The sequence below is a fragment of the Ovis aries genome, chromosome 2 (genome assembly GCF_016772045.2).
Source record: "Ovis aries strain OAR_USU_Benz2616 breed Rambouillet chromosome 2, ARS-UI_Ramb_v3.0, whole genome shotgun sequence".
In the NCBI taxonomy this organism is placed as follows: Eukaryota; Metazoa; Chordata; class Mammalia; order Artiodactyla; family Bovidae; genus Ovis; species Ovis aries.
Window position 1 is genome coordinate 226935849 of NC_056055.1, and position 23678 is coordinate 226959526.

The window sequence follows — 23678 nt, forward strand, 5'->3', positions numbered from 1 at the left end:
TGCTAATGCATCATAAATAATCACCTTCAATATTTAAAGTTTATAAAACACATACAGTTGACCCTTAAACAACACAGATTTGAACTGTATGGGTCCACTTAAATGCAGATGTTTTTCAGTAAGTACATATTGCAGCACGCCACTGTCTGTGGTTGGTCAAATCAATGGACGTGGGTATGCAGGGCCAACTAACTGTAAAGTTATCCCCGGGGGTTGGGTGTCCCAACCTTCTCATTGTCCAAAGGTCAATAGGTATATATATTTTTCTCAATGGATATATTATTCCGATATCATCATTGGTCTAAATGTATTTAGATCTTTTTTTGAATATTCAAGATTTAGACAACATTTTGGGCTACAAGTTCCCACAACTTCTCAAACTGACACCTAGTTTTATCAGGTTTCTCAAAATAGTTTTTATGGAACTGTATGGTATCTGATTATGAAAAAAACAGATGAGGAGGAAGGGCATGTTAAATAAAACAAGGATGGTTTTGATGACTTGCCTGTATAAATAGGAAGCATGAAACTGAGCAAGGAGACCCTTGAATTTTATCATGGACATGAAGTATGAGGCCAAGTCTGGTGTCTTCTTCAAGGCCCTCAAACAAATGAGCATACTGTCTCAGAATTCACTTTGGTCATTTGGTTCAAATATCTTATTTGCAAAATCCACTGAAACTCTTTGGACGATATATACATACTTAAAAGAATAAGGGACCAATTATGTTTCCAAAATAATATAACCAAAGTCCATTTCCCTTTTGTTTAGATATTTTAATCTAAACATTTAAATATTTGTTTCTCTTGTTCACACACTGAGTTTTCCATTTCATTTTGAAAGTGAAGACAGTATTATGAGATAGACTGAAGTTCATAAACTGGGTTTGAGCAAAACTTTACAAGGATACATTGTTTTTTTCTTTTTTACAAAGAATAATTCCTTGGTTATTGTTACAAAATGTTTATCAGATGTTAAAGATGGAATATTTTTAATTGAAGGAAGATTATACTGTAAATTACTATATGTTATAACTTGTCAGAATCAATGTATACTTAAACTGAAGCATGTAAATTATAGCTATAGTCCTGATAGTGTGTGTACATGCTCAGTTGCTCAGTCGTGTCCAACTTTGTGGCCCCATGTGACTGTAGTCTGCTAGGTTCCTCTGTCCATTGAATTTTCCAAGCAAGAATACTAGAGTGGGTTTCCACTTCCGACTTCAGGGGATTTTTCCAACTCAAGATTCAAACCTGTATCTCCTGTCAATACAGGCGGATTCTTTACCACAGAGTCAGCTGCGAAGCCCACAGTCCTGTATATATACTATATTTATATGTCACTTTTCTGCACTCCTTATTTTGAATAAACAGTTATATGACATTTCAACAGTAAAATGGATTTCTCTTGCAATTTTAAACAATTCATCCATTTCAGAATAGAATCCCAAAGACAGTCTAGCATGCAAATTGATAAGAAAACATGGCCATAATATTATTTAAGATGCACTTCTTTTTGCTGAGAACTCTCAAGGTCCCTAAACTTCATAAAGTTTGATGATGGAACTTCTGAATGGTAAGAACTGTGGGTTTCAACATAGTAAGTTATGTAGGTCCAAGACAGTTTTTGCTTTTGGGAATACATTTAAAAGTTTCATTGGAGTGAAACTGAATCAGGACTTGGTTTCCTCTGTATCGTGCCCTGAGGGTAAAGGTGTCCAGTTAAATCACTCACTTCCTCCACTGGGAGTTGTTAGTAATGGGTTGCTATCACAAGGGTGGACATCCTCCGGGAGCAGGGATGGTACGCAAATCTTTTCCATTTTCCAGTAACCTATGGCAGTGCAAGACGAAGTTAGGACATTGTTACAAGTTTATGTTAATTCAAGCTTATGAAACTATGAATCATTAACCAATGAAGCCTTCTCATTTGGAACTAAGAAGTGGACCATTAGCCTGGTTGTGCATAAAAGAAACATGATGATGGGACGGAGAGAAAGGTAAAACGTAAGAGTACAGCGTCATTAGAAATATCTGTGAAAATTAACACTGCTAAAACACTGAGATTAATCAAATTTAAAACTAATAAATACATTGTATGTATTAGTTTATTTATCAGGTTTTGACATGTTGATTTCTCCCCACACTTGGTCATCTTACCCCTTCTTTTCAGGTATTCTGCGATGAGGGCAGCTATATGGATGTAACACATGGCCGCCTGTAAGAGAAAAGCAAATAGTGTGAGAGGAAGATTTTACCATCTATCTCATACTAAAGACTTTACCAGCAGTCTAATTCAGACTAATCCTCCAAGGAGGGTCTGTATTCCAAATCAGAATATGCAGAGAAATCCTTTTCATGGTAGAATCGAAAGTAAGAATCAATTAGATTTCCAAAAAGTACACCCTCAAGAATAAAAAGCATATTTGTTTTTTTTTTTTTTTTTTTTTTTTTTTGGTTTGCTTTTCTTGATTTAGTTTACAGGTAGGTGAATGAGCTGACTTGAAGAACTTTTCTACAGAATTATCTTCCTGCAATAATATCTATGGTTCTCCTCTTTCTCTAAATAGCATCTGGATATAAACTGGAAGTGAAATAAGCTGTCTTCTTACTTTTTTTTTAACCTCCAGCCATGGCCCCCCTTAGAATTTCTGTCATCTTTAAATGGTAGCCTCAAGAGGCGGCAGTTGATGAAATAGGGTGACCTACTGTATCGTGTATGCTTTCTTCAACCAGATTATTTGAGTGACATTTTATTGCTCTTTAAAATCTCTTGCAAAGCCCTAGAACATTGCTGAACACACACTAGATGCTGAGCGGCTGAAGAATCCAAATAACTTGAGCATTTCCTTTTGAAGTTTTGTGGAGAACTTCTCCACATTCAGGGTGGTCCAAGGGAATTGGAGTTGCTCATCTTTGTCCTCACCAAACTGCTATCCAGTGAGGCCTCTGCTCAGATCTACACCCAGCCCAGAGCCCTGCATTTAGAAGGATTACAGGTTTCTTGGGCAAGCTTATCTCTTCCCAAAGCAGGCAAAATTTTGGGAACAAAGCAGAACTTTCCCTCTGAGTGTCTGGAACTGCCCCACATGGGTGCTGTGAGTTGTTGCCCGCAAATCCACCAGTGTTTAAACAGACATAGAAAGGTTAGCTATGATTTTTAACTGTCACACAGTGGCCTCTCATCAACTTGGCCCTGAGAACTGTGAACCTTTCTATTGCTAGTTCGATGAGATGCACATGAGGACAGAGTACTCGAAACTGCCTTTACTCACCATGATGGTAAGTTTCTCCATTTCACTCTAATTCCAGGGAGGAAGTTCTAACACACACAACAGTAACTTATATAACTTTAAATTTCCAGATACCCTTACAATCATCCTCCCTAGCCTCAGGCTTTAGCATTTCGTCTCCACTGCACACCCTACAACTGCAGCTGGTCCCCCTAGACTCTGGCTTTTATTTGATATCATTTACGTGGAGTCAGGTATCCTTGAATCATACATGCAAATGTATTGCACATAACATATTGGGTTGGCCAAAAAGTTCATTTGGGGTTTTCCATCTGCTCTTAGAGAGCAACCCAAATGAACGTTTTGGTCAATCCAATAAAATCAGGTCGTGTTGACATCAGTTGGGGAATATGGTAACTTTTTATATTCCTGATATAAATGATAATCCAATAGTCCTGATTAAGAGGACTATGCTGACAAAGAAGGACCGAGTCTTTGCTGATCACCTCAGATAAGTCTCCATTTCTTGCATGAATTTTGGCCATGCTTTCTAGCCAGGTCCTCCGCAGCTCAGGGGTGCTGGCGTAGGAGTTTGCCAGGCTGTACTGGAGATCCACCAGCATCTCTGGATCCTTCTCATGCTCCTTCATCTGAGCCGTGGCCATCAAAACAGTCCTTATTCGTTTAGTCAGGTCTTTCACCTCTGCTGGGAAATTGCTGTTCTTTGGAAAACAGAGAGCCTGGGTCATTATCTGTTTAGATTTCACAAGTTAACTCACTTCAAGTTATGCTTTTAGCTATGGCCTGGCATCATGGTCTGGTGCATTCTATACACTGTTCACAAATACGTATATTCTCTGTGGATAAATTCCATGTATTGTGACTGTGGTTGTGCACATTGGAAGATGAGTCATAGTAGAGTCCACTTAGTCTTCTAGCCTATCTTCTTCTAGTGATAGCATCCTAACAGTCCTTTGACATCGTCTAGCGTCCTCTCTGGCTCTGGTTCATGTGATTTGCAAGTGTCTGCTTCCTTCCCTTGGACTGCAAGGAGATCAAACCAGTCAATCCTAAAGGAAATCAACCCTGAATATTCATTGGAAGGACTGATGCTGAAGCTGAAGCTCCAGTACTTTGGCCACTTGATGAGTAGTGCTGACTCACTGGAAAAGACCCTGATGCTGGGAAAGATTGAAGGCAAAGGCAGATGAAGATAGCAGAGGATGAGATGGTTAAACAGCATCACTGACTCAATGGACATGAATTTGAGCAAACTCCGGGAGATAGTGAAGGACAGAGGTGTCCTGCAGTCCATGGGGTTGCAAATGGTCAGACACAACTTAGTGACTGAACAATAACACCACTTCCTTCCCAGGTACCAGGGCTGGACATGATACTGGCCTGGGTATTCTTTGATACCCCAGGTCACAGTGATTGGTTTAAGGATTGGGCATATGATACAAGGTTGGATCAAAGAGACTCAGTCTAGGGACTTTAATTTCCCACTCACAGATTACTACCAGTGTCCTCAGAATTTCTGAGAGAGTAAGCTCATGGAGACAGCCTACCTGCAAATGAAGTAAATGAAGAAGAAAATTGAACTGAGAGACAGAGAGGCAAAAAAGTAGAGACGATAGGGGAAAGAGATCTGAAAACTTTATTTTAATCCCTGGGTTCACTCATGCCTGTCACCAGGCTCTACCCCAGGACTTTTCAGTATAATGATTGAAGGAGATATCCCCAGAAAGTTCTAAAAGAAAAGTAAAATGAATTTGACTAAGAATAAGATTATGAGAGAATCACTGTGCTTTATATATATACATATATGTATGCATATATATGTATTTGATATATGTGGTTCGTTTTATTGTTCCATATCATTCAGCCCCATACCTTGGTAATACCACTTAACAGATTACATGCTCAAAGTGGAAGCCAACTCAATGTCAGGACTCAAAGTGTCAATAAACAAAATGCAGAATTTGTGATTTTTTGTGATTTTGACATCTCCTAAAAAGAATCCAACACTTAGTTTATTCCCAATTCCTTAAAAAAAAGTCCACAATGCATTTCTTACTTTCATTTGCTTGTCTCCATTAGCAAAATTATTGATAATAGCAAGGGAATGCTGAAAACGAGAGCCTCCAATGCCAGCATCAGCTATTAACTGGCTTACAGCCTTGATGAGCTGAAAGAGAAAAGAAAAATGGAAACTCAAAAGTAAGTAACTCCAAAATAGTAGGTGTAAAGAAAACCATTGAGATGGGTGGATATATCATGAATTTATCCCTGAAGGCCCAACGAATATGCTCAGAATCTGGTGGAATTTGGCATCCTAGAAATAGTCATGGTTTCTCAAGTTGTGTAGTCTATTATCAGTGGTCTGCAACCTTTTTGGCCCCAGGGACCAGTTTTGTGGAAGACAGGGGCAGGGGGGATGGCTCAAGCACACCACATCTATTGTGCACTTTATTTCTGTTATTATTACACTGTGATACATAGTGAAGTAACTATATAGCTCACCATAATGCAGAATCAGTGAGAGCCCTGAGCGTGAGCTCAGGCAGTAAAGGAAGCGATGGGGAGTGACTATAAATACAGATGTAGCTTCACTCGCTTGCTTTCCCCTCAATTCCTGCTTTGTGGCCCAGTTCCTAACAGGCCATCGACCAAACTGGGGTTGGGGACCTCTGTTCCATATGATTCTATTTATTCCCCAGCAGAAAAAAGGAAAAGTACAAGTGGAATTATGGACTTTGCTAATTTCTGTCCAGCTGCCCTCTTTCTGTGAATCAGAACTGAGTGTGATGAGCATCCTCAAAGAGGATCTGATGAAGGAACGGGGATCTGGTTGCCCTGGAAACAGGAAGCTTGTATCAATGCTGAAACAGATGAGTGGTTTTAACAACCTTAATGAAAACTGGCAGCACTTACTTGTAAGTGCGACCGTACAATCGACTTCTGCTTGTTAAATTCAAAATTCTTCCTCATAAAGAAGTATAGAAGTGCTGATGCTTCCATCTGAGTTGACCGTGACCTGTGGTTACAGCATTTGAGGACTTCATAGCAGAATGATCCACACAGGTCGGCAGGCCCTTGGAAAAACGCTGAAGGAAACTATGGAGACAGAAGTGCTGGTGAAATGAGCAAATTCCTTCACTTCGCTCTGTTCATTCTATTTGAAAATTCCTTAGAACAAAATACTTTTTTTAAAAAAAACCTAGACCTTTTCTACCATTTGTAGGTGGAAGAGGATATAACTTTATTTACCAAAGTCTATTGGAGAAGGCAATGGCACCTCACTCCAGTACTCTTGCCTGGAAAATCCCATGGACAGAGGAGCCTGGTGGGCTGCGGTCCATGGGATCGCTAAGAGTTGGACACGACTGAGCGACTTCACTTTCCCTTTTCACTTTCATGCATTGGAGAAGGAAATGGCAACCCACTCCAGTGTTCTTGCCTGGAGAATCCCAGGGACGGGGGAGCCTGGTGGGCTGCCATCTATGGGGTCGCACAGCGTCGGACATGACTGAAGCGACTCGGCAGCAGCAGCAGCATGCTAGTACTGGGGCTTTCATGGTGGCTCAGTGGTAAAGAATCCACCTGCCAATGCAGAAGCTGCAGGTTCGATCTCTGGGTCAAGAAGATCCCCTGGGGGAGGAAATGGCAACCCACTTCCTGGGAATTCTTGCCTGGGAAATGCCATGGCCAAGGAGCCTGGCAGGGTCCATGGGGTCACAAAAGAGTCGGACATGACTGAGTGACTAAATAACATGTTGTAAGTATCCTTTGCATCAATATGGGATGATTACTCAAAGCAACAGAATGAGAGCTTTGAGATAGTTTCTATTCACTCCACATTGTAAAACCACAGGTCCTCAAAGGCAACTTTTCTGAAGTGGAGCAATTTAACATCACAGTTGATGGGGTACATTTTACCTAACTCTCTGCCACAAACACTGAGAACCCGAAGAATTGGAAGCCAAATGCCAATTTTATTCCCTTTTTATATCCAGCAGATAGGCCATCAAGGCTGTGAACTTATTCTGAGACCATGAATCAACAGTCCAGTAAAACCAAATAAATCAACATAGAATCAAACAAACCTTCTTTCCACCCTGCTGAGAGACGTAAGGATTAATGCTTGTTTACTGTCAGTAATGGGCATCCCTAGTGGCTCAGATGGTAAAGAATCTGCATGCAATGCAGAAGACCTGGGTTCAATCCCTGGGTTGGGAGGATCCCTCAGAGAAGGGCTTGGCAACCCACTACACTATTCTTGCCTGAAGAATTTCATGGACAGAGGAGCCTGGTGGCTACAGTCCACGGGGTCACAAAGAGTCGGACACACTGAGTGACTAGCACTTCCAGTGTCAGTAATGAACAGTTCACTGAGTTCTCCAAGGAACCTGGACTCTTACCTTGCACACAAACAGCCTCAAGGAGGCAAACACGTGCTTCAGTGCGGTAGCTGATTGGTTGACTTGGAAAAAGAGCATGTAGGTGTCAAAGACCCTTTTCATCATTGAATTCTGACATTCAGATTGTTGGAGTTGTCTCTGGAAATTCAACACAGCACTTATTTAAGATGAGTGAAAGGATACCTGTATTCTTTCAAAAAATATTTTCTCTGAACTGGCTATGAGATGGTTAGATAGAATCACCAACTCAATGGACATGAACTTGGGAAAACTTCGGGAGATAGTGAGGTACAGGGAGGCTTGGTGTGCTGTAGTTCATGGGGTTGCAAAGAGTTGGACAAGACTGAGTGATTGAAGAGGAACTAAAAAGCCTCTTGATGAAAGTGAAAGAGGAGAGTGAAAAAATTGGCTTAAAGCTCAACATTCAGAAAACGAAGATCATGGCATCTGGTCCCATCACTTCATGGGAAATAGATGGGGAAACATTGTAAACAGTACCAGACTTTATTTCTGGGGGCTCCAAAATCACTGCAGATGGTGATTGCAGCCTTGAAATTAAAAGACGCTTACTTCTTGGAAGGAAAGTTATGACCAACCTAGACAGCATATTCAAAAGCAGAGACATTACTTTGCCAACAAAGGTCTGTCTAGTCAAGGCTATGGTTTTACCAGTAGTCATGTACGGATGTGAGAGTTGGACTATAAAGAAAGTTGAGCGCCGAAGAATTGATGCTTTTGAACTGTGGTACTGGAGAAGACTCTTGAGAGTCCCTTGTACTACAAGGAGATCCAACCAGTCCATTCTAAAGGAGATCAGTCCTGGGTGTTCATTGGAAGGACTGATGTTGAAGCTGAAACTCCAATACTTTGGCCATCTGATACGAAGAGCTGACTCATTGGAGAAGACCATGATGCTGGGACAGATTGGGGGCAGGAGGAGAAGGGGACGACAGAGGATAAGATGGTTGGATGGCATCACCGACTCAATGGCCACGGGTTTGGGTGGACTCCGGGAGTTGGTGATGGACAGGGAGGCGTGGCGTGCTGTGGTTCATGGGGTCACAAAGAGTCAGACACGACTGAGCAACTGAAATGAACTGAACTGAACTGATGAATTCTGAATGTCATCTTTAAGATGCTTTCCACTCACAGGTTGATTTATGGAAGGTTAATGGGTTTCATTAAATGTCTTAAAAACATGGTCTTGACTTCACATGACACTTCCATCTTTAGTTTTATCATGTTGCGGAAGATGCTGTGGTCACACTCACCTGGTGGACCTGAGTGAAGAGGGCCAGCAGGTCTAGAATAGTCAGGCAAACCTCTGTAGCGATGTTGGCCTCCGTGTCCACGTGGTGCACAATGTCTATTTCATTAGAGTTGCCTACAAAGTCCAAAGTAGAAAATGCATAAAGGTCTGAGACAAGTCTTTGCACCCTATTAAAAACTTTCTTCTATTACAACATAGTCACATACAACATATATACAATATGTACAATGTAGATGCAATATACAACCTATAGACATACAATCTTCACTGGTGTTTTGATGAGTAATTTAGTAAATCAAAATGCTTTCATTTATTCAATTTCTTTATCGGCTGAAGCAAGAATACTAGACAGAGTTTTTAGTGGATGCTATAGACTGAATAGGTGTGTTTCCCCCCAAATTCATATTGTTGTTGCTGCTGAGTCATTAAGTCATGTCTGACTCTTGGCAACCCCATGGACTGTGGCACATCAGACTTCCCCACCCTTCATTATTTCCCAGAGTGTGCTCAAACTCATGTCCCTTGAGTCAGAACAGTATGAAAAAGCAAATTCATAGATCAAAGCCCTAATCCACAATATGATGGTATGTGGAGGTGGAGTCTTTGAAAAGTAATTAGGTTATGAGAATGGAGCCCTCATGATTGGGATTAATGCCCTTTTAAAAAGAGATACCAGAGGGATCATTTCTATCTCCACCATGTGAAGACACAGCAAGAAGGTAGCCATTTGGAAGGCAGGATTCTACCAGACATCAAATCTGCTGGCACCTTGATCTTGGATCTCCCAGCCTCTAGAACTAGGAGAAGTAAATATTTTTTGTTTAAGCTACACAGTCTGATGCATCTTATTTTAGTAGCTTGCACCAATGAAGACAGTGCCTGTGCCCCTTTCATTGGTCAGGTATGGAATTTCTAAAGAATCAGAGTAGTCTGTTCTTTATTTCCCACTTCTTTTCCATTGGTTCAGCTTTCCGTATAGTCTTATTTCCTCCATAATTGGTCTGGGTCAAGTTTATGCTCCAGGTTAATAGATCAAATGTAGAGTCTGAGTGGATGATCTGCACGAATGACCTCTTCAGAAAGGTGCTAAATGTATTTACAAGTTAAGGCAAATACTGTCAAACAGCTAACTTTGGTCACGTGTCCATAATCAAGAACACTTACATGATATGAAAACACTGGATCTCGTTTTTTACCTCATTGACACCTAGAATGTGTACAACACTGGGTTCAAGATTGCACTCCTGCTGCTTCTAGGACACAGGCAACTTTTTCCTCTTCCCAGAGTGGATAATAATCAGGTTGAGAGAGGCCACTGTAACTCTCACAATGCCAGAGTCACTTGGTGCCCCAGTGAGGGATCCGACCCATGCCCCGTGCTCAGAGTCTTTACCATTGGACCAATAGGGAAGTCCCAGGACACTATGTTTTTAAACTACTCCCTGCTCATTCTCTCCTCTCAGGAACGTTCCCAGGGCTACGGCAAGCCTGAAAACCAGTGGTCTCAGGGGCACAGCAACATTCCCTACATTCTGAAACATAATGAATTTATTTCCTGCACGTGTCTAGAGAAAAACGATAACCATCTTGTTGCTATTGTTTCTGGTTTACTTACTGGTCATGGTATTGTCTAACATCTGGAGGAGTTTGGGGTTAGAAAGTGCATTTTTGCCTCGAATTATTGGTAAAGTTTGTGATCTGTGCTGTTTCTGTCCTTCATGACTGGAAGTGGTGTGCATCCTGTAAATGAAATGGGAAAAATGGTTAAAGTCAGATATGAAAACCAAATGTTTTTTCAAATTCTCTTGATTGTGTCATATTAACATTTTTTTTTGTGAAAAATGAGACTTTTTATGAAAAACCATTAATTATGGGGTGACACAATGACAGAAACTTTAAAAGTACTTTTGGAGAAATTTTATTTAAGCCAAAAAAGGGTTCAGAATGATAATAGATACTAAAGGATAATGGGTTTCCCAGGTGGCACTAGTAGTAAAGAATTCATCTGCCAAAATAATAGATACAGAATTAAATTCTGCACAATCATATTCATTATTATTTAATGAAATCATGGGATTCCACAGATATTATGTTGGTTGCTCAGAAAGGCATAGTGATAAACATTTATAAAGTACAATACAACATAACTCAATTGGTATCAATTATTTTTAGGGGGTAAAATATAAAAAAGTAAAATTTGGTCTGAAACAACTCTTTGACTGTTACTTCTTAGTATTTGGAGGAAGAGATACTGAAGAGTCAAGCCTCAAAAACAAGCAATGGTTTTCTCTCTGTCTTACTTCTCAAGTGCTTTGAGTGGATCGGGGCCCAGGAAATCTGACTTTGGTTTTCAGTAGCCAAGAGAGTCTGGGTCATTTCTGCAGCTACAGGGAACAATCGGTTTGGGGCTGTATGGCTTAAACTTTGAGACTGAATTACTTCTAGTCTCCTTCTGTCTATAACTCCTGGAGGAAAAGCCATGGTTTGGGGGAAGGGATTTGGGGAAAAAATCAGGAGGTGTTCAGGGAGGACCCTGAAATCTAACTTACCAGACATCCTCTAAACTGCAGTGACCTCAGCTGGGTTACGATCGTCATTAAAGTCATTGTTTATGGTCCTCTCTCCTACTATCAATTGCCAAAACATGCCCATTACATTTTTTATTTGCTTTCTCATAAGGGGGCCACTCAAGTGGTCCCCATGGATAAAGAGGCAAAATTTATTCAATGATTTATTAGCCATTTACTACTTCCATATTACTTTCTAAAATTCTTTCTAAAATACAGCCATTTTCGTATTGTATATTATCATGATACCCCTGGGAAGAATAAATCAAGCTGGAGAAAACTTTAGCAAAGAATTTGGATTGACTAGACCCAGAGGAGCTTTAAGGCAGCATTTCAGGCTAATGTTTTCTGTGGGGGAGTATGACCCCCTAGGTTTTTTATGCTAGTCAAATCAGTCTGATGACTAAAAAAACTAACATGAGCTTATGGGGCCAGATATGCTTCCTTACTGCCTTTGACCCTTAAAAAATTACATTAAACTCTAAGAATATGGTTAAATTATTAAAATTACTGAAAGGAAAGGGGAGATATGACCTCACAGCTTACTTTGCCACCAAGAGATTAGCAAACATGAAAATAGTCATTGATTGGAATTATATCTTTCCAGGCTTAAAAAAATTAAGATACTCATTGACCCTATGCGAGAATCCACCAGCCAATGTAGGAAACACCAGAGACCACGTTCAATCTGTGGATTGGGAAGATCCCCTGGAAAAGGAAATGGCAACCTATTCCAGGCAAGAATACTGGATATATATATATATGTATACATATATATATATATATATGCATGTGTGTGTGCTAAATTGCTTTAGTCATGTCCCACTCTGTGACCCTATGGACTGTAGCCCACCAGGCTCCCCTGTCCATGGGACTGTCCAGGCAGGAATACTGGAGTGGGCTGCCACGTCCTCCTCCAGGCAATCTTCTCAGGGATTTAACCCGCGTCTCCTTCGGCTCCAGCATTGCCAGTGGATTCTTGACCACTGAGCCACCGAGAAGCCCAATACACACACATGCACATACACATCCATGTACACTCACAATATAATTTTAAATATCAAGCAAATATGACAGTACCATTGTGACAAAAGGCTAGAGGTCTGGCAGGATGGATTAGATCCTTTGAGAGTTCCATTGTTCTGGGTGGACTGCACAAATTTAAACGCAGCAGCAATTTTTCTGCAAGTAAAACTGGTTTTAATCTTAGCTCAGTGTTTGCAACTGATATATAAACAAAAAATGCAACTGACAAAGAGATTACTGGACAATGAAATCTTTCATATGTTATGAGAAAAACCACATTTTCTTCTGGAAATGGGAAATTGAGGGTTTAGGGAATGTGCTGAGGGGGGCAATGCTGTCTCTAATGGGAAAGGATGAGAGCACAGTTATTCCAGACTAACCTTTTTTTTAGTATATTGGAAGTATTTTCTTTTTCTTTTTTTTTTTTAAAGAAAAATCAATTTATTTTAGGCATTATTAGCTTACAGGTAGAAGAAGGGAGATCTTGTTTTCTTTGTAAATTCAAAGATGGTTTTCTTACTTTTTTTTTTTAAATTTTAAAATCTTTAATTCTTACATGCGTTCCCAAACATGAACCCCCCTCCCACCTCCCTCCCCACAACATCTCTCTGGGTCATCCCCATGCACCAGCCCCAAGCATGCTGCACCCTGCGTCAGACATAGACTGGTGATTCAATTCTTACATGATAGTATACATGTTAGAATTCCCATTCTCCCAAATCATCCCACCCTCTCCCTCTCCCTCTGAGTCCAAAAGTCTGTTATAAATATGCATCTTCTAAGTTACATTCATATGAAGACAAACTGGTTGAAAAGCTACATGAAATGTGGTTTCCTTTCAGAAATGTGTGTTTTGTGCTTTTTTCTTCGGACAACATTAACTATTCTTGGATCTTCTATGGGTATAGTGTAATCATCAAACATACTTTGCGTAATGTGAGGTCAACCTTAAAATCCTATTTGCATTTTAAGGTTTCTAACATACACATATATGATTCTTTTCAAAAGATCAGACTAATCTTTTGGAATTTAAAATGATTACCTTATTATGTTCCGTTTCCCTAGATATCTGAAATTTTGAAGACACACGCTAGAAAGGAAAAAAATAAGTCACATTCTAATTATTCATACCTTTAAATCTATACAAAGTGTTCATCCAAGTACATTAAAAGAAAAATACAGTTTTCTTTATATAGTTTATGCATTATTATTGATAGATTATTCACCATATGATACTCAAAATGAAAAATTGTATACTAAAATCATTTGAAGGTTCTAGAAAAAAAGTCTTAAGTAATCAACTCTGAAACTTACTCCAAGATGCTGAAGAAGTCAGACACCTCTGGACTGGGGGCTCTTTGCCAGTAGGCAATCAGAGTCTCTGAAAGGAAACACCAACTAACATGAGACTCTTTGAAATTCAAAGTTTTTTCCTTTTTTTTAAAAAAATTTAATTTTAAAGAGCTCTCTTTACCCTCCGAAATTGTTTTCATAATGTGCAGAAAGCACATGAGAAGACTCCTGGTTTCTGCTTGATCTAACTTGTCAAATCGAAGAGTTGAGCCTATCAGAGACAAGGGTCTTGGGATCTAGGGATGAAAGAAACAACAAGGATTGAGGAGGAGGAGACAGCTGACTTGTAATGCGCTTGGTAAATTAGGGAGGGAAGGTGTACCTTTTCACAGTTGTCAGTCTTCTCACTGCTCTTCTCAGTGGTACTTGGGTTGGAGTCAAGACTTGCTAGCGAAGCTCTGGAATCAGCATGGGTTACTGTAGAAATAGCTATTGATGAAAATGCTGTAAACACAAGCCACAGCACACAGACGGTAATGAGATGCATGGGTGCGCACACACACACACAAAGCTAAAATGAACCAAAAAGATGCTGATCATTCAGGTATTGTGAAAGGCTGACACAATAGAGTCTGGGATTGGCATGAAAGATATGCAACTTTTAAAATATTATTTTAACAGCCATGCCAGTATGAAGGATTTAAGAACATTTAGACCATTATAACTGGAAATAAAGTGTGCTCCTTTGATTTCTTACAAAGCTTTTTAAAGAACGTTTTTGTTTTAAAATGCTTAATAAAAGTTCTTAAGGATGCTATGGAGGAAGCAGCTTTCAATTTTTGACAGTTTGTAAGAAATTAAGATGACATTTCCAAAAGAGTTCTTAAAAATAATCTTTGAAGTGGAAGGGCTATTATATTTTAAAAGGCTGTATGCAATGAAAACATCAAGATTGTTTCCAGAATGAAACAATTTGATGACATCGGAGTAGACTGCTTCTTAATCCAAGTAGAAATGAACACTAAGTAGAAGAGGAAGTTGTTGGATGACATTCAGAGAAACATGTAACAAGACTCTTTAGCTATATAAATGCAGAATACTTTGCCTCATACATTATGTACAATGAATGAGTGGGTAAAAAGCATAGTGATGTACAGTGTAAACAAAGATGAGTGTTAAACACCATTGTCTGGAAGGTCTGAAGTACCTGCTATAGAATTTAAAACATCTTTAGAAAATGATGTGTCTGCAGAGTTGGCATGTTTCATAGCTGACTGGGTGTGGAATCCTCCGTTGGTACTGAGGTCATCTCTAGACCCCTGTATTCAAAGCACAAAAGAGATTAGTGGGAATTAACATATTTCAACATCATAAACCTACAAATGTTTTCTTCATTACATTTTCAATTAGATGATATGCGATTTGATTTTTTATATTTTTGCAAAATCTTCTGCCAAAGTAGGCAATGAAAGAGAATGCTGTCAAACCCTAATTTTAGTCACAATTTGATTTCTTATGTGATTTAAAAATTTTTAAACAATGTACTGGAAACTCTTTCAGATATAGATTAGATCAGTGGTCCCCAATCTTTTTGGCACCTTTCAGTTTTGTGGCAGAAAGTTTTTCCACAGACCCTGGGAGGAAGGATGGTTTGGAGATGATTCAAACACATTACATTTATTGTGCATTTATTCCTATTATTATTACTTCAGATCATCAGGCATTAGATCCCAGAAGTTGGGGACCCCTGGACTAAATGACTATAATGGCTATTGGTAAGTTCACTAATTAAAAAAAAAATTTTAACTGAACTATAATTGATGTACAATATTATATGTTATAAGTATAGAACATAGGGATTCACAGTTTTAAAGGTTACACTCAATTTACAGTTATAATAAAATACTGGCTAGATTCCCCATATATCCTTATAGCTTATAGAAGTATAATAATTTTATATATAACACTTTGTACCTCTTAACCCCTATTCCTATGGCTCTTCCCTCTCCCTACTGGTAATCACTAGTTTGTTGTCTATATCTGTGACTCTGCTTCTTTTTCTGTCATATTCTCTACTTTGTTGTATTTTTTAGATTTCACCTATAAGTGGTGTCATAAATTCATTGATTAGATTATCACTATTATCATGGATTTTAAAATGCATATTATTATTAAAAACTAGATGTGAGGTACTTATAATGTGCCAGTGTCTATGATGCATGTTTTCTATTACACATTTAATCCTCCTAAGAACCCTGTGATAGAGGTATTCTGTTTCATTTTATAAATGAGGAAAAAGTTGTATAGTTTATTGAAGGTTACATAGATAGTAACTGATACTGGTCCAAGGTCAACAAAAATTCCAGACATAGTTCCTAACTTCTAGAGACTGTATAAACACCTCAAAACACCTATATTAATGCATATATATGGAATCTAGAGAAATGGTACAGATGAACCTATTTACAGGGTAGGAACAGAGATGCAGATGTAGAGAATGGATGTGTGGACACAGGAGGGATGGGGAAGGAGAGGGTGAAAAGAATTGAGAAAGTACCATCCAAGCCACAAGTAAAGCCCCGTATGTCCACTCCCATGTGCAACACAGACAGCTAGATAGCTGCTGTATATATAACACAGATAGCTGAGCTCAGTGCTCTGAGATGACCTGGGGTGGGCGAAATGAAGGGCTTGGGTGGGAGGGAGGTCTACCAGGGAGGGAATATATGTATGCATATGGCTGATATACTTCATTGTACAGCGGAAAGTAACACAACAGTGTAAGGCAGTTATACTGCAATAAAAAACAGATGAATAAAAAAGCAAAAGCAAACAACGCTCCCCTCCCCGCGCCAAAAAACCAGCTAGCAAGAAGCACTGTTCTGTTTAATCCTTAGTTTGCTCACAATTAGGGGAAAATGGTTATCGAGGCCAAAAATATAAAAAAGGCAAACTCTTTATTAAAATAGACACTTGGAATATTATGCAAACTTACCTGATTCGACGTATTGACGGTAAAAGGATATAGGTCCTTCAGGTAAATCCTTGGCATATTGTCCAGAAGCATGCCATAGAGCGGCATGTATAAACTGGCTATCTGGGCCTGCTTTTCCTAGGTAGAAAAGGAGTCAAAAGAAATGATTCACATAAACATCAATAGACTTGTAGGTTTGATAGGCACTTAATGCAGTGAACCATTAAATGGTGCTTAGGGAAGGGAGAAAGAAAGACCACTTACTGGTTCTCTGTATCGATCATCAAATGAATGCTTAGCCATTAGATTTTTTAGGACAGCTAAAGCCAAGTGCCTGATATCTTGATCTTCTTGCAGAGCAAAGCCAACTTCTCGGAGCAGAATTCCGATTAAGAAGTGTTTGCGGCAAAATTCATTCGTGACTGAATATTCAGGCATATCTTTGTGAGGAAGGTAAAGAGATCATGTTACTGAAAGTCAAATGATCACTTTACAATCAAGAGAGGTGGAACAAACAACGATAAACCCCTCTTGCTACTAGGCGGGATTCAGCAATGCAGTCTTGTATGAAAAATGTGAAGAGGGGCATTCAGTAAATACTGTTTATTCTTATCCAAAACAGAGCATGAGTGCATGCTGAGTCATTTCAGTCATGTTCAACTCTTTTGCGATCCCATGGACCATAGCCTGCCAGGCTCCTCTGTCCATGGGATTTTGCCAGCAAGAATACTGGCGTGGGGTGCCGTTTCTTACTCTGGTGATCCTTCCGACCCAGGACTACATGTTAGGAATAACGAACTATTAGAACACTCCAAATCATATCTGACCAGAAGTAAAGTAAACACATCGATTTTTTCCAGTCCGTGAAAATACTGCTGAAGGCAGAAGTTCAGGGAATGTGGAAGTTCAGGAAACTAACATCAAAGGGCTTAGGTTAAATAAATTTTCCCATGAAATACTGAGTAACAGTGAGGAGCCAGAAATAAACCAAAACTTGCAAATTGCCCGTTTATACCTAGAAAAAAATTTGCCTAGACTATTTCAAGTTATGAACTTTTCTGGGGCAAAAATAAACTGATATGATTCTAATGATCTCAATTTTGAGAGAAGGGTTAGAACCAAGCTGTGGCTTATTGATAGAAATATCATATAAAGACAGTTCAAATTTCTGATGCTTTGGGAAACTAAAAAGAGTTCAAACTCTGGAGAATAGGGTATGAAAGAATTCAAACTAAGGAAGCATTTATTATTTGTGATAAAAGAAAAGCTCACTCAACTTTTTGCCTATTTTGATTAGATGATATTTGATATTTTAATATATTTGATTATATATTTGATTAGATGATATGACTATTAGCATCTAGAAACTGGAAATATGAAGTGTCTATACTCATCAATATTATCAAAATACAAAGTGGTTATTGATGCTGAGATAGTGTAATAGAAAATAAAAATCATTTACCTGATGCATGTAATTCTTGTATTGATTCTGAAGGTGTCAAAGGATCTAAATTTAATATAAATAAACAAAAAGTTCAGCTATATACATACTCAGATAAACACCATATTCATTAACTATGTGTAATTTATACTGAAAAATTAAAATATATTGTCTTAAGATACAAGTGAAGCCCTTCAATAAAGCTTTGCTTTTCAAGACAAGGCTTTGGTTGTTTACTTCTTCTCTTAAGAAAGAATGTCATGAACAGAATTATTTTAATTCTTAGCTTTCTTCTTGGGCACTGTTTTTTCCTTCTATCTGAAATCTGCTTGCTATGAAACATGTTTTTATGTTTACTATTGATAATATCAGACCTACAAAGAGACTACCAGGTCTCTGAGCTACTGATAAATAGTAAACAATCCCTTTTACTTATTGATAAATAGTAAACTATCCCTTCTCCAGGGTAAATTCCCAACCCAGGAATTGAACCAGGGTCTCCTGCATTGCAGGTGGATTCTTTACTAGCTGAGCTACTTGGGAAGTAAATAGTAAACAGAGAATCCAAATGACTAAAACAGATTTGATCCCCTTGACTGTCTTAACCAGCCTGCCTAATGCAGTGATAACTTGGCACTAGTTACAAGGTTAACATTCTTTGATTTATAAGCACCAATTGTATGGCTTTGTTGGCCTTCTCTTTGATGAAAAAGAGAACATAAACAAAAATTGAGAAATACAGTGCGGTACTCCTTACCACATGCTATCATTTTCTGCATTTTAACCTGATTACCTGGGTCTAATGCCCATATGACAATTTCAGACAAAACGAAGAATGAGGAAACAGGGATACAAACAAAGAAGGTAAAACAAACAAATAGATGTGATCCCTTTGTAGGAACTGATAAAAATCTGGGACTTTTTACCTGGAATGTTTGCTGATCTTATGGGAAGACACAATGGAATAAAGTGTTCATGCTGACATACTTCTTGGAGAAAGTCAAATTTATATTGGCATAAGGTCTAAAAAAGAGGCAAAAGAATGACTATTATTCACACACTAAGAAAGTTAATAGAAAATCTGCACTTGAATCTTATCTCTAAAAAGGAAGTGGAGTTACTTTTGTGTGACCACTGGGTCATTGTTAAGTTTAAAGGATTTTGTCCCCTCTGAAGTGGTAAATATAGTCAGGCACCCTATTTTTGGACATTGGTCAAGGCCTGTTCAGAAACTGATTTCATTTGCAACCTACCTTGAACTTCTATGTGATACAATCTTATTGAGTTCTATTTTTTCATTTATTTCAGCATATAGCAAAATATATTTATTCTGAGAAAAACAGTGCCTCACCATATGTACTAAGATGTACAACTACACTCAGCTTGAAGGGCAGATCACTCCAAATCAACTTCTAAGATCCAGTGTTAAGAAAGACAATGGTGCAGATAATCTAAACTTAGAGTAAATCTCTCTCCATCTGCCATTTATTCTGAGAGTACACCATTCCACCCCTTCCCTGCCCTTGCAAACAGGTCTGTCATCTCAATGTTTTGAGTAGGACAGTGATAAATGAAGTGCAGACATGATCCAAAACAACTTAATACAACCGCATAAATAGGAACAATTAGCAACTCCATAACCATTCTATTTTCATTGTCATGCAAACTAAGTCATCAATTTTTAAGACTCAGTTAGCTTGCATTCATTGTATTCACTAAAAACATCTAACAAAATAAAAATATATTTCATTTGCTCAGATATTTTAGAATCATAATTTGTGACAACTTTAGTCAGTAATTTAGAATACTGACATCTCAAACAAGGGTAGTATTTGACTTAATCCTTTGTACATCAAAGTGAAAAGGAACATAATTAAATTACACGGTAATCACTCTTCATTGAACATGTTCCATTTGGTCTTTGATAAGATATATAATTTAGGGTCACTGAAATCATACTTAAAAGGATATTCTGCAAATTTCATGCATAATTGGAGCACTAATGAAGGACATTCTTTCAAAAAATATTTACAGAAAGAACTGGATTTTCAAAACGGGATGACATATAATCATGCAGTTCTCCTAGCTAAATCTCCACAGCTAAAAAATAACATTCAGGCTCCTAAGCCTAACATGAAATGCTCCAAGAAGATCATTACTATTATTTTTTAATTTAAATTTATTTATTTAATTGGAGGCTAATTACTTTACAATGAACACGTGTACACTGGTGGCGGATTCATGTTGAGGTATGGCAAGAAGATCATTATTTACTTTTGGAATTTCTATGTTTGTTTATTTCTTTAAACATAAATATATTCTATTTCTATATTCATAAACATATTTCTATATTCTTTCCCAGTACCTAGATGACTTCTCTTGGGGACTTATTTTCCTCCCGATGGGGAAAGGTTAATGGGGAACTGTTAATTCAGGTGCCTTCTCTTTCATGTGACCCAAAGCAGACCAGTTACATGCTTCCTCTCTGGAGTGCAAATCTTTTTAAAAAAATTTTTATTGTAGTATAGTTGATTTATAATGTTGTGTTAGTTTCATATGTAAAGCAAAGTGATCAGTTATAATACATATATATATATCCATTCTTTTCAAGATTCTTTTCCCAAGTAGGTTATTACAGAATATTAACTAAAGTTCCCTGTGCTATACAGTAGGTCCTTATTAGATATCTATTTTATATATTGCAATCTGTATATGTTCATTTCAATCTCCTATTTATCACATCCTCCCACATTTCCTCTTTGGTAATGATAAATTAAAGTGAGTCCATTTCTGTTTTTTAAAAAAGTTAATTTGTATTAAAAAAAATTAGATTTCACATATAAGTTGTATCATATGGTATTTGTCTTTCTCTGTCTGACTTACTTCACTTAGATAATCTCGAAGTCCACCCACATTGCTGCAAATGACCTTATTTCATTTTTTATGGCCAAGTAATATTCCATTGTATATATGTAAGCAGAGTGTTAAGAGGGAAAAAATGGTCCCATTTCATTATTTAAGGAGCAGCAGACCTTGGCCCCAGGTTCATCCTTTCTGATTACTCTTTTGCCCTGGAAGTGCCTTGGTCGCTGCTCTTTTCCAAACCTAGTTCTCCCAATATCCTTCCAATAAATTCCCTTTCGCTCAAAGTGGAGTAAGTTTCTGTTGGTTGCAACACTAAGAACCTTAAAGCTTAATGATCCAAGTTTCAGAGTCTGGCCCATTTCCAGTCTTATGTCCCTCTGGCATATGCCATATTATATAGCTTAGTGGTTCTCAAACTTGAAAGAACACAGAATCACCTGAAGGTGATAGGAATCTTGCTGCATTCCAGATTTCTGGGTCCCACCCGCAGCAGCTCAGCTCTGAGATCACTGGTCTAGGAACCACACTTGGGAACCACTGCTCCCTAGATATTAATACTATTCCCTGTCTCCCGACACAGAGTCACTATTTACATAAGGTGATCAACTGTTCCATTTTTCCCAAGACTGAAAATTTCCAGAGAAGTGGAACTTGCTAAAACCAAGACAGTCCAGGGCAAACCTGAGGAAGAAGAATTTCAGCCAGAATCACTCCTCTCACAGCCCACGAGAAGTAGAAGTGAAATGTAAACACTTTAACTCCACGTACATTTGTCCCCCATGAAGGGAGGACTTGGAGACTTGCTGAGATGATGAGCCATTTTAAAAACCTGCCTTTCATTGCATAAATTATCTTTTGATACAAATAATAGATGGGTTATTGTTTTAGACAGATTATACACAGAGACCAGTGTATTTATTTGTAATGCAACAGTTTAGAAAGCCATCACGCCTAAACGTGGTTCTTACCTTGGGATCACCAGAGGAGAACATGCTGATGTAATTGTTAACCATCTTAAACACAAAACCCCGGTCCATAAATGTAAAGCAGCGCTAAAAAAAAAAAAAAAAATTAAATTCAGATGTTTTTATTTTAAGGATCATTAAAGATGTTAGAAAAGATGATTAAAATATTGAAGTAAAATAACATTTCACTAAATGTGTTATATAATAAATGTTTGAACAATATCTACAATATGCTTAAGCATTCATCCACATATGGCAGCTAATTAAAATACCAGATATAGGACACACACCACAAAGTTACAAATCCATATTTATCATTTTTCATAAAACATCTCTTGGAGATTTGCAATGAAATATTGCAAAGCCCTTTCCTTTTCATATAGAAAATTTTAGCTTTTACTTGTCTATTTTTTTAACCACTTTGCTACATTTTATTATTGTTTTTTAACATTTTTTTCCCACAGTTCCTTAGGTGAAGATCATTTACTGTGCAACATCAGGTAGTAATAGGGGCAGCAGAGACAGGTCAGGGAAACTTTTTGCAATCTCACTGGCCTCTTTCAAAAGCTTTTCTTTTCAGCCAAGGCAGCTTGAAGAGTGAAGGTAAGACAGCCTGAGATTTCTATCCGTGAGCTGCTCACTGTCTGTCTTACTCTGTCTTCACACTCTCGTAACTGTAATAAGGAGAGTCTTAAGCAGTAGGTAGCTTTAGAGGAGTCAGGCAAGCATTGCAAGTCGGCTCAGCATCTGCTCTCTATCCCAAAGACTAATGGCCACGAAACCAGTAACCAAGCTACAGGGGCCAGTTCCTGCACTGGCAAAGTGTGAAGTGGGCATGGACTATGCTTCCTGATGCAGCATCTTGGGCACTACAGTAGATTAGCTTATGGAGGTCATCACTGCATGCGTGTTTCATTCTACCCATCCACAAGTGTGCAAGTATATGTATCACGTGGGAAAATCTCTCAGCTGCTGTATCACTCAGTATAGAAGGCTTCTTTCTCATCCAGAATCCAGTAGGGTCCATTGTAATGGTTTCACATTTCTTAATCTCTCCTCAGTTTTACAAACAAATCTCTTTTCTCAGAAAGGACTGGACATAAAATCTTGTTATAGGCAGTATGCGTGTGTGCATGCTAAGTTGTTTCAGTCATGTCCACCTCTTTGCAACTCGATGGACTGTAGCCTGCCAGGCTCCTCTGTCCACAGGATTCTCCAGGCAAGAATACTGGAGTGGGTTGCCATGCCCTCGTCTACCTCCTCCAGGGGATCTTCCCGAGCCAGGGATGGAACCCACGTCTCTTATGTCTCCCGAATTGGCAGGCGAGTTCTTTGCCACTAGTGCCACCTGGAAAGCCCTATAGGTAGTATACCAAGTGGAAGATTTCCCATTGGAATATGCCCATGTATAAACATGAGTTATTTTCTCTAACAACGTTTCCAGTTGATTGGTCAATCATATGTTTGTTTTGTTTCCCTATTTTTCTATGTTTTATTCTGAGTTTTTTTTTATGTACCTATTCATTACATACTATATCATTTATATTTTCATTTTCAGTATGAATTTAAGTTCTTTCAATCATCCCCCTTTAGTAAAAAAGTAAATGGCTCCCTGGTCCTCCT

At 38.4% G+C, this 23678-nt stretch overlaps 1 protein-coding gene across 15 annotated transcripts in view; it reads right to left on the reverse strand.

Moving 5' to 3' along the window:
* The window catches only part of DOCK10 (dedicator of cytokinesis 10), a 309263-nt gene that overhangs the window by 24068 nt on the left and 261517 nt on the right, over window positions 1-23678 (reverse strand). For 6 of the 15 annotated variants that reach the window (XM_042244317.1, XM_042244315.1, XM_060410410.1 and 3 more), the window contains 19 exons: window positions 22059-22142; window positions 19152-19248; window positions 18247-18291; window positions 17049-17224; window positions 16806-16922; window positions 15018-15129; window positions 14193-14314; window positions 13992-14106; window positions 13832-13898; window positions 13560-13607; window positions 12572-12673; window positions 10540-10664; window positions 8926-9038; window positions 7655-7792; window positions 6168-6350; window positions 5311-5421; window positions 3740-3955; window positions 2161-2218; window positions 1736-1834 (listed from right to left, as the gene is read on the reverse strand). In XM_042244317.1, coding sequence (XP_042100251.1) covers window positions 1736-1834; window positions 2161-2218; window positions 3740-3955; window positions 5311-5421; window positions 6168-6350; window positions 7655-7792; window positions 8926-9038; window positions 10540-10664; window positions 12572-12673; window positions 13560-13607; window positions 13832-13898; window positions 13992-14106; window positions 14193-14314; window positions 15018-15129; window positions 16806-16922; window positions 17049-17224; window positions 18247-18291; window positions 19152-19248; window positions 22059-22142 — 2128 coding nt within the window. The remainder of the gene's footprint in view (window positions 1-1735; window positions 1835-2160; window positions 2219-3739; window positions 3956-5310; window positions 5422-6167; window positions 6351-7654; window positions 7793-8925; window positions 9039-10539; window positions 10665-12571; window positions 12674-13559; window positions 13608-13831; window positions 13899-13991; window positions 14107-14192; window positions 14315-15017; window positions 15130-16805; window positions 16923-17048; window positions 17225-18246; window positions 18292-19151; window positions 19249-22058; window positions 22143-23678) is intronic. The other 9 variants (XM_060410412.1, XM_060410414.1, XM_060410411.1 and 6 more) reach the window with 2 other exon arrangements.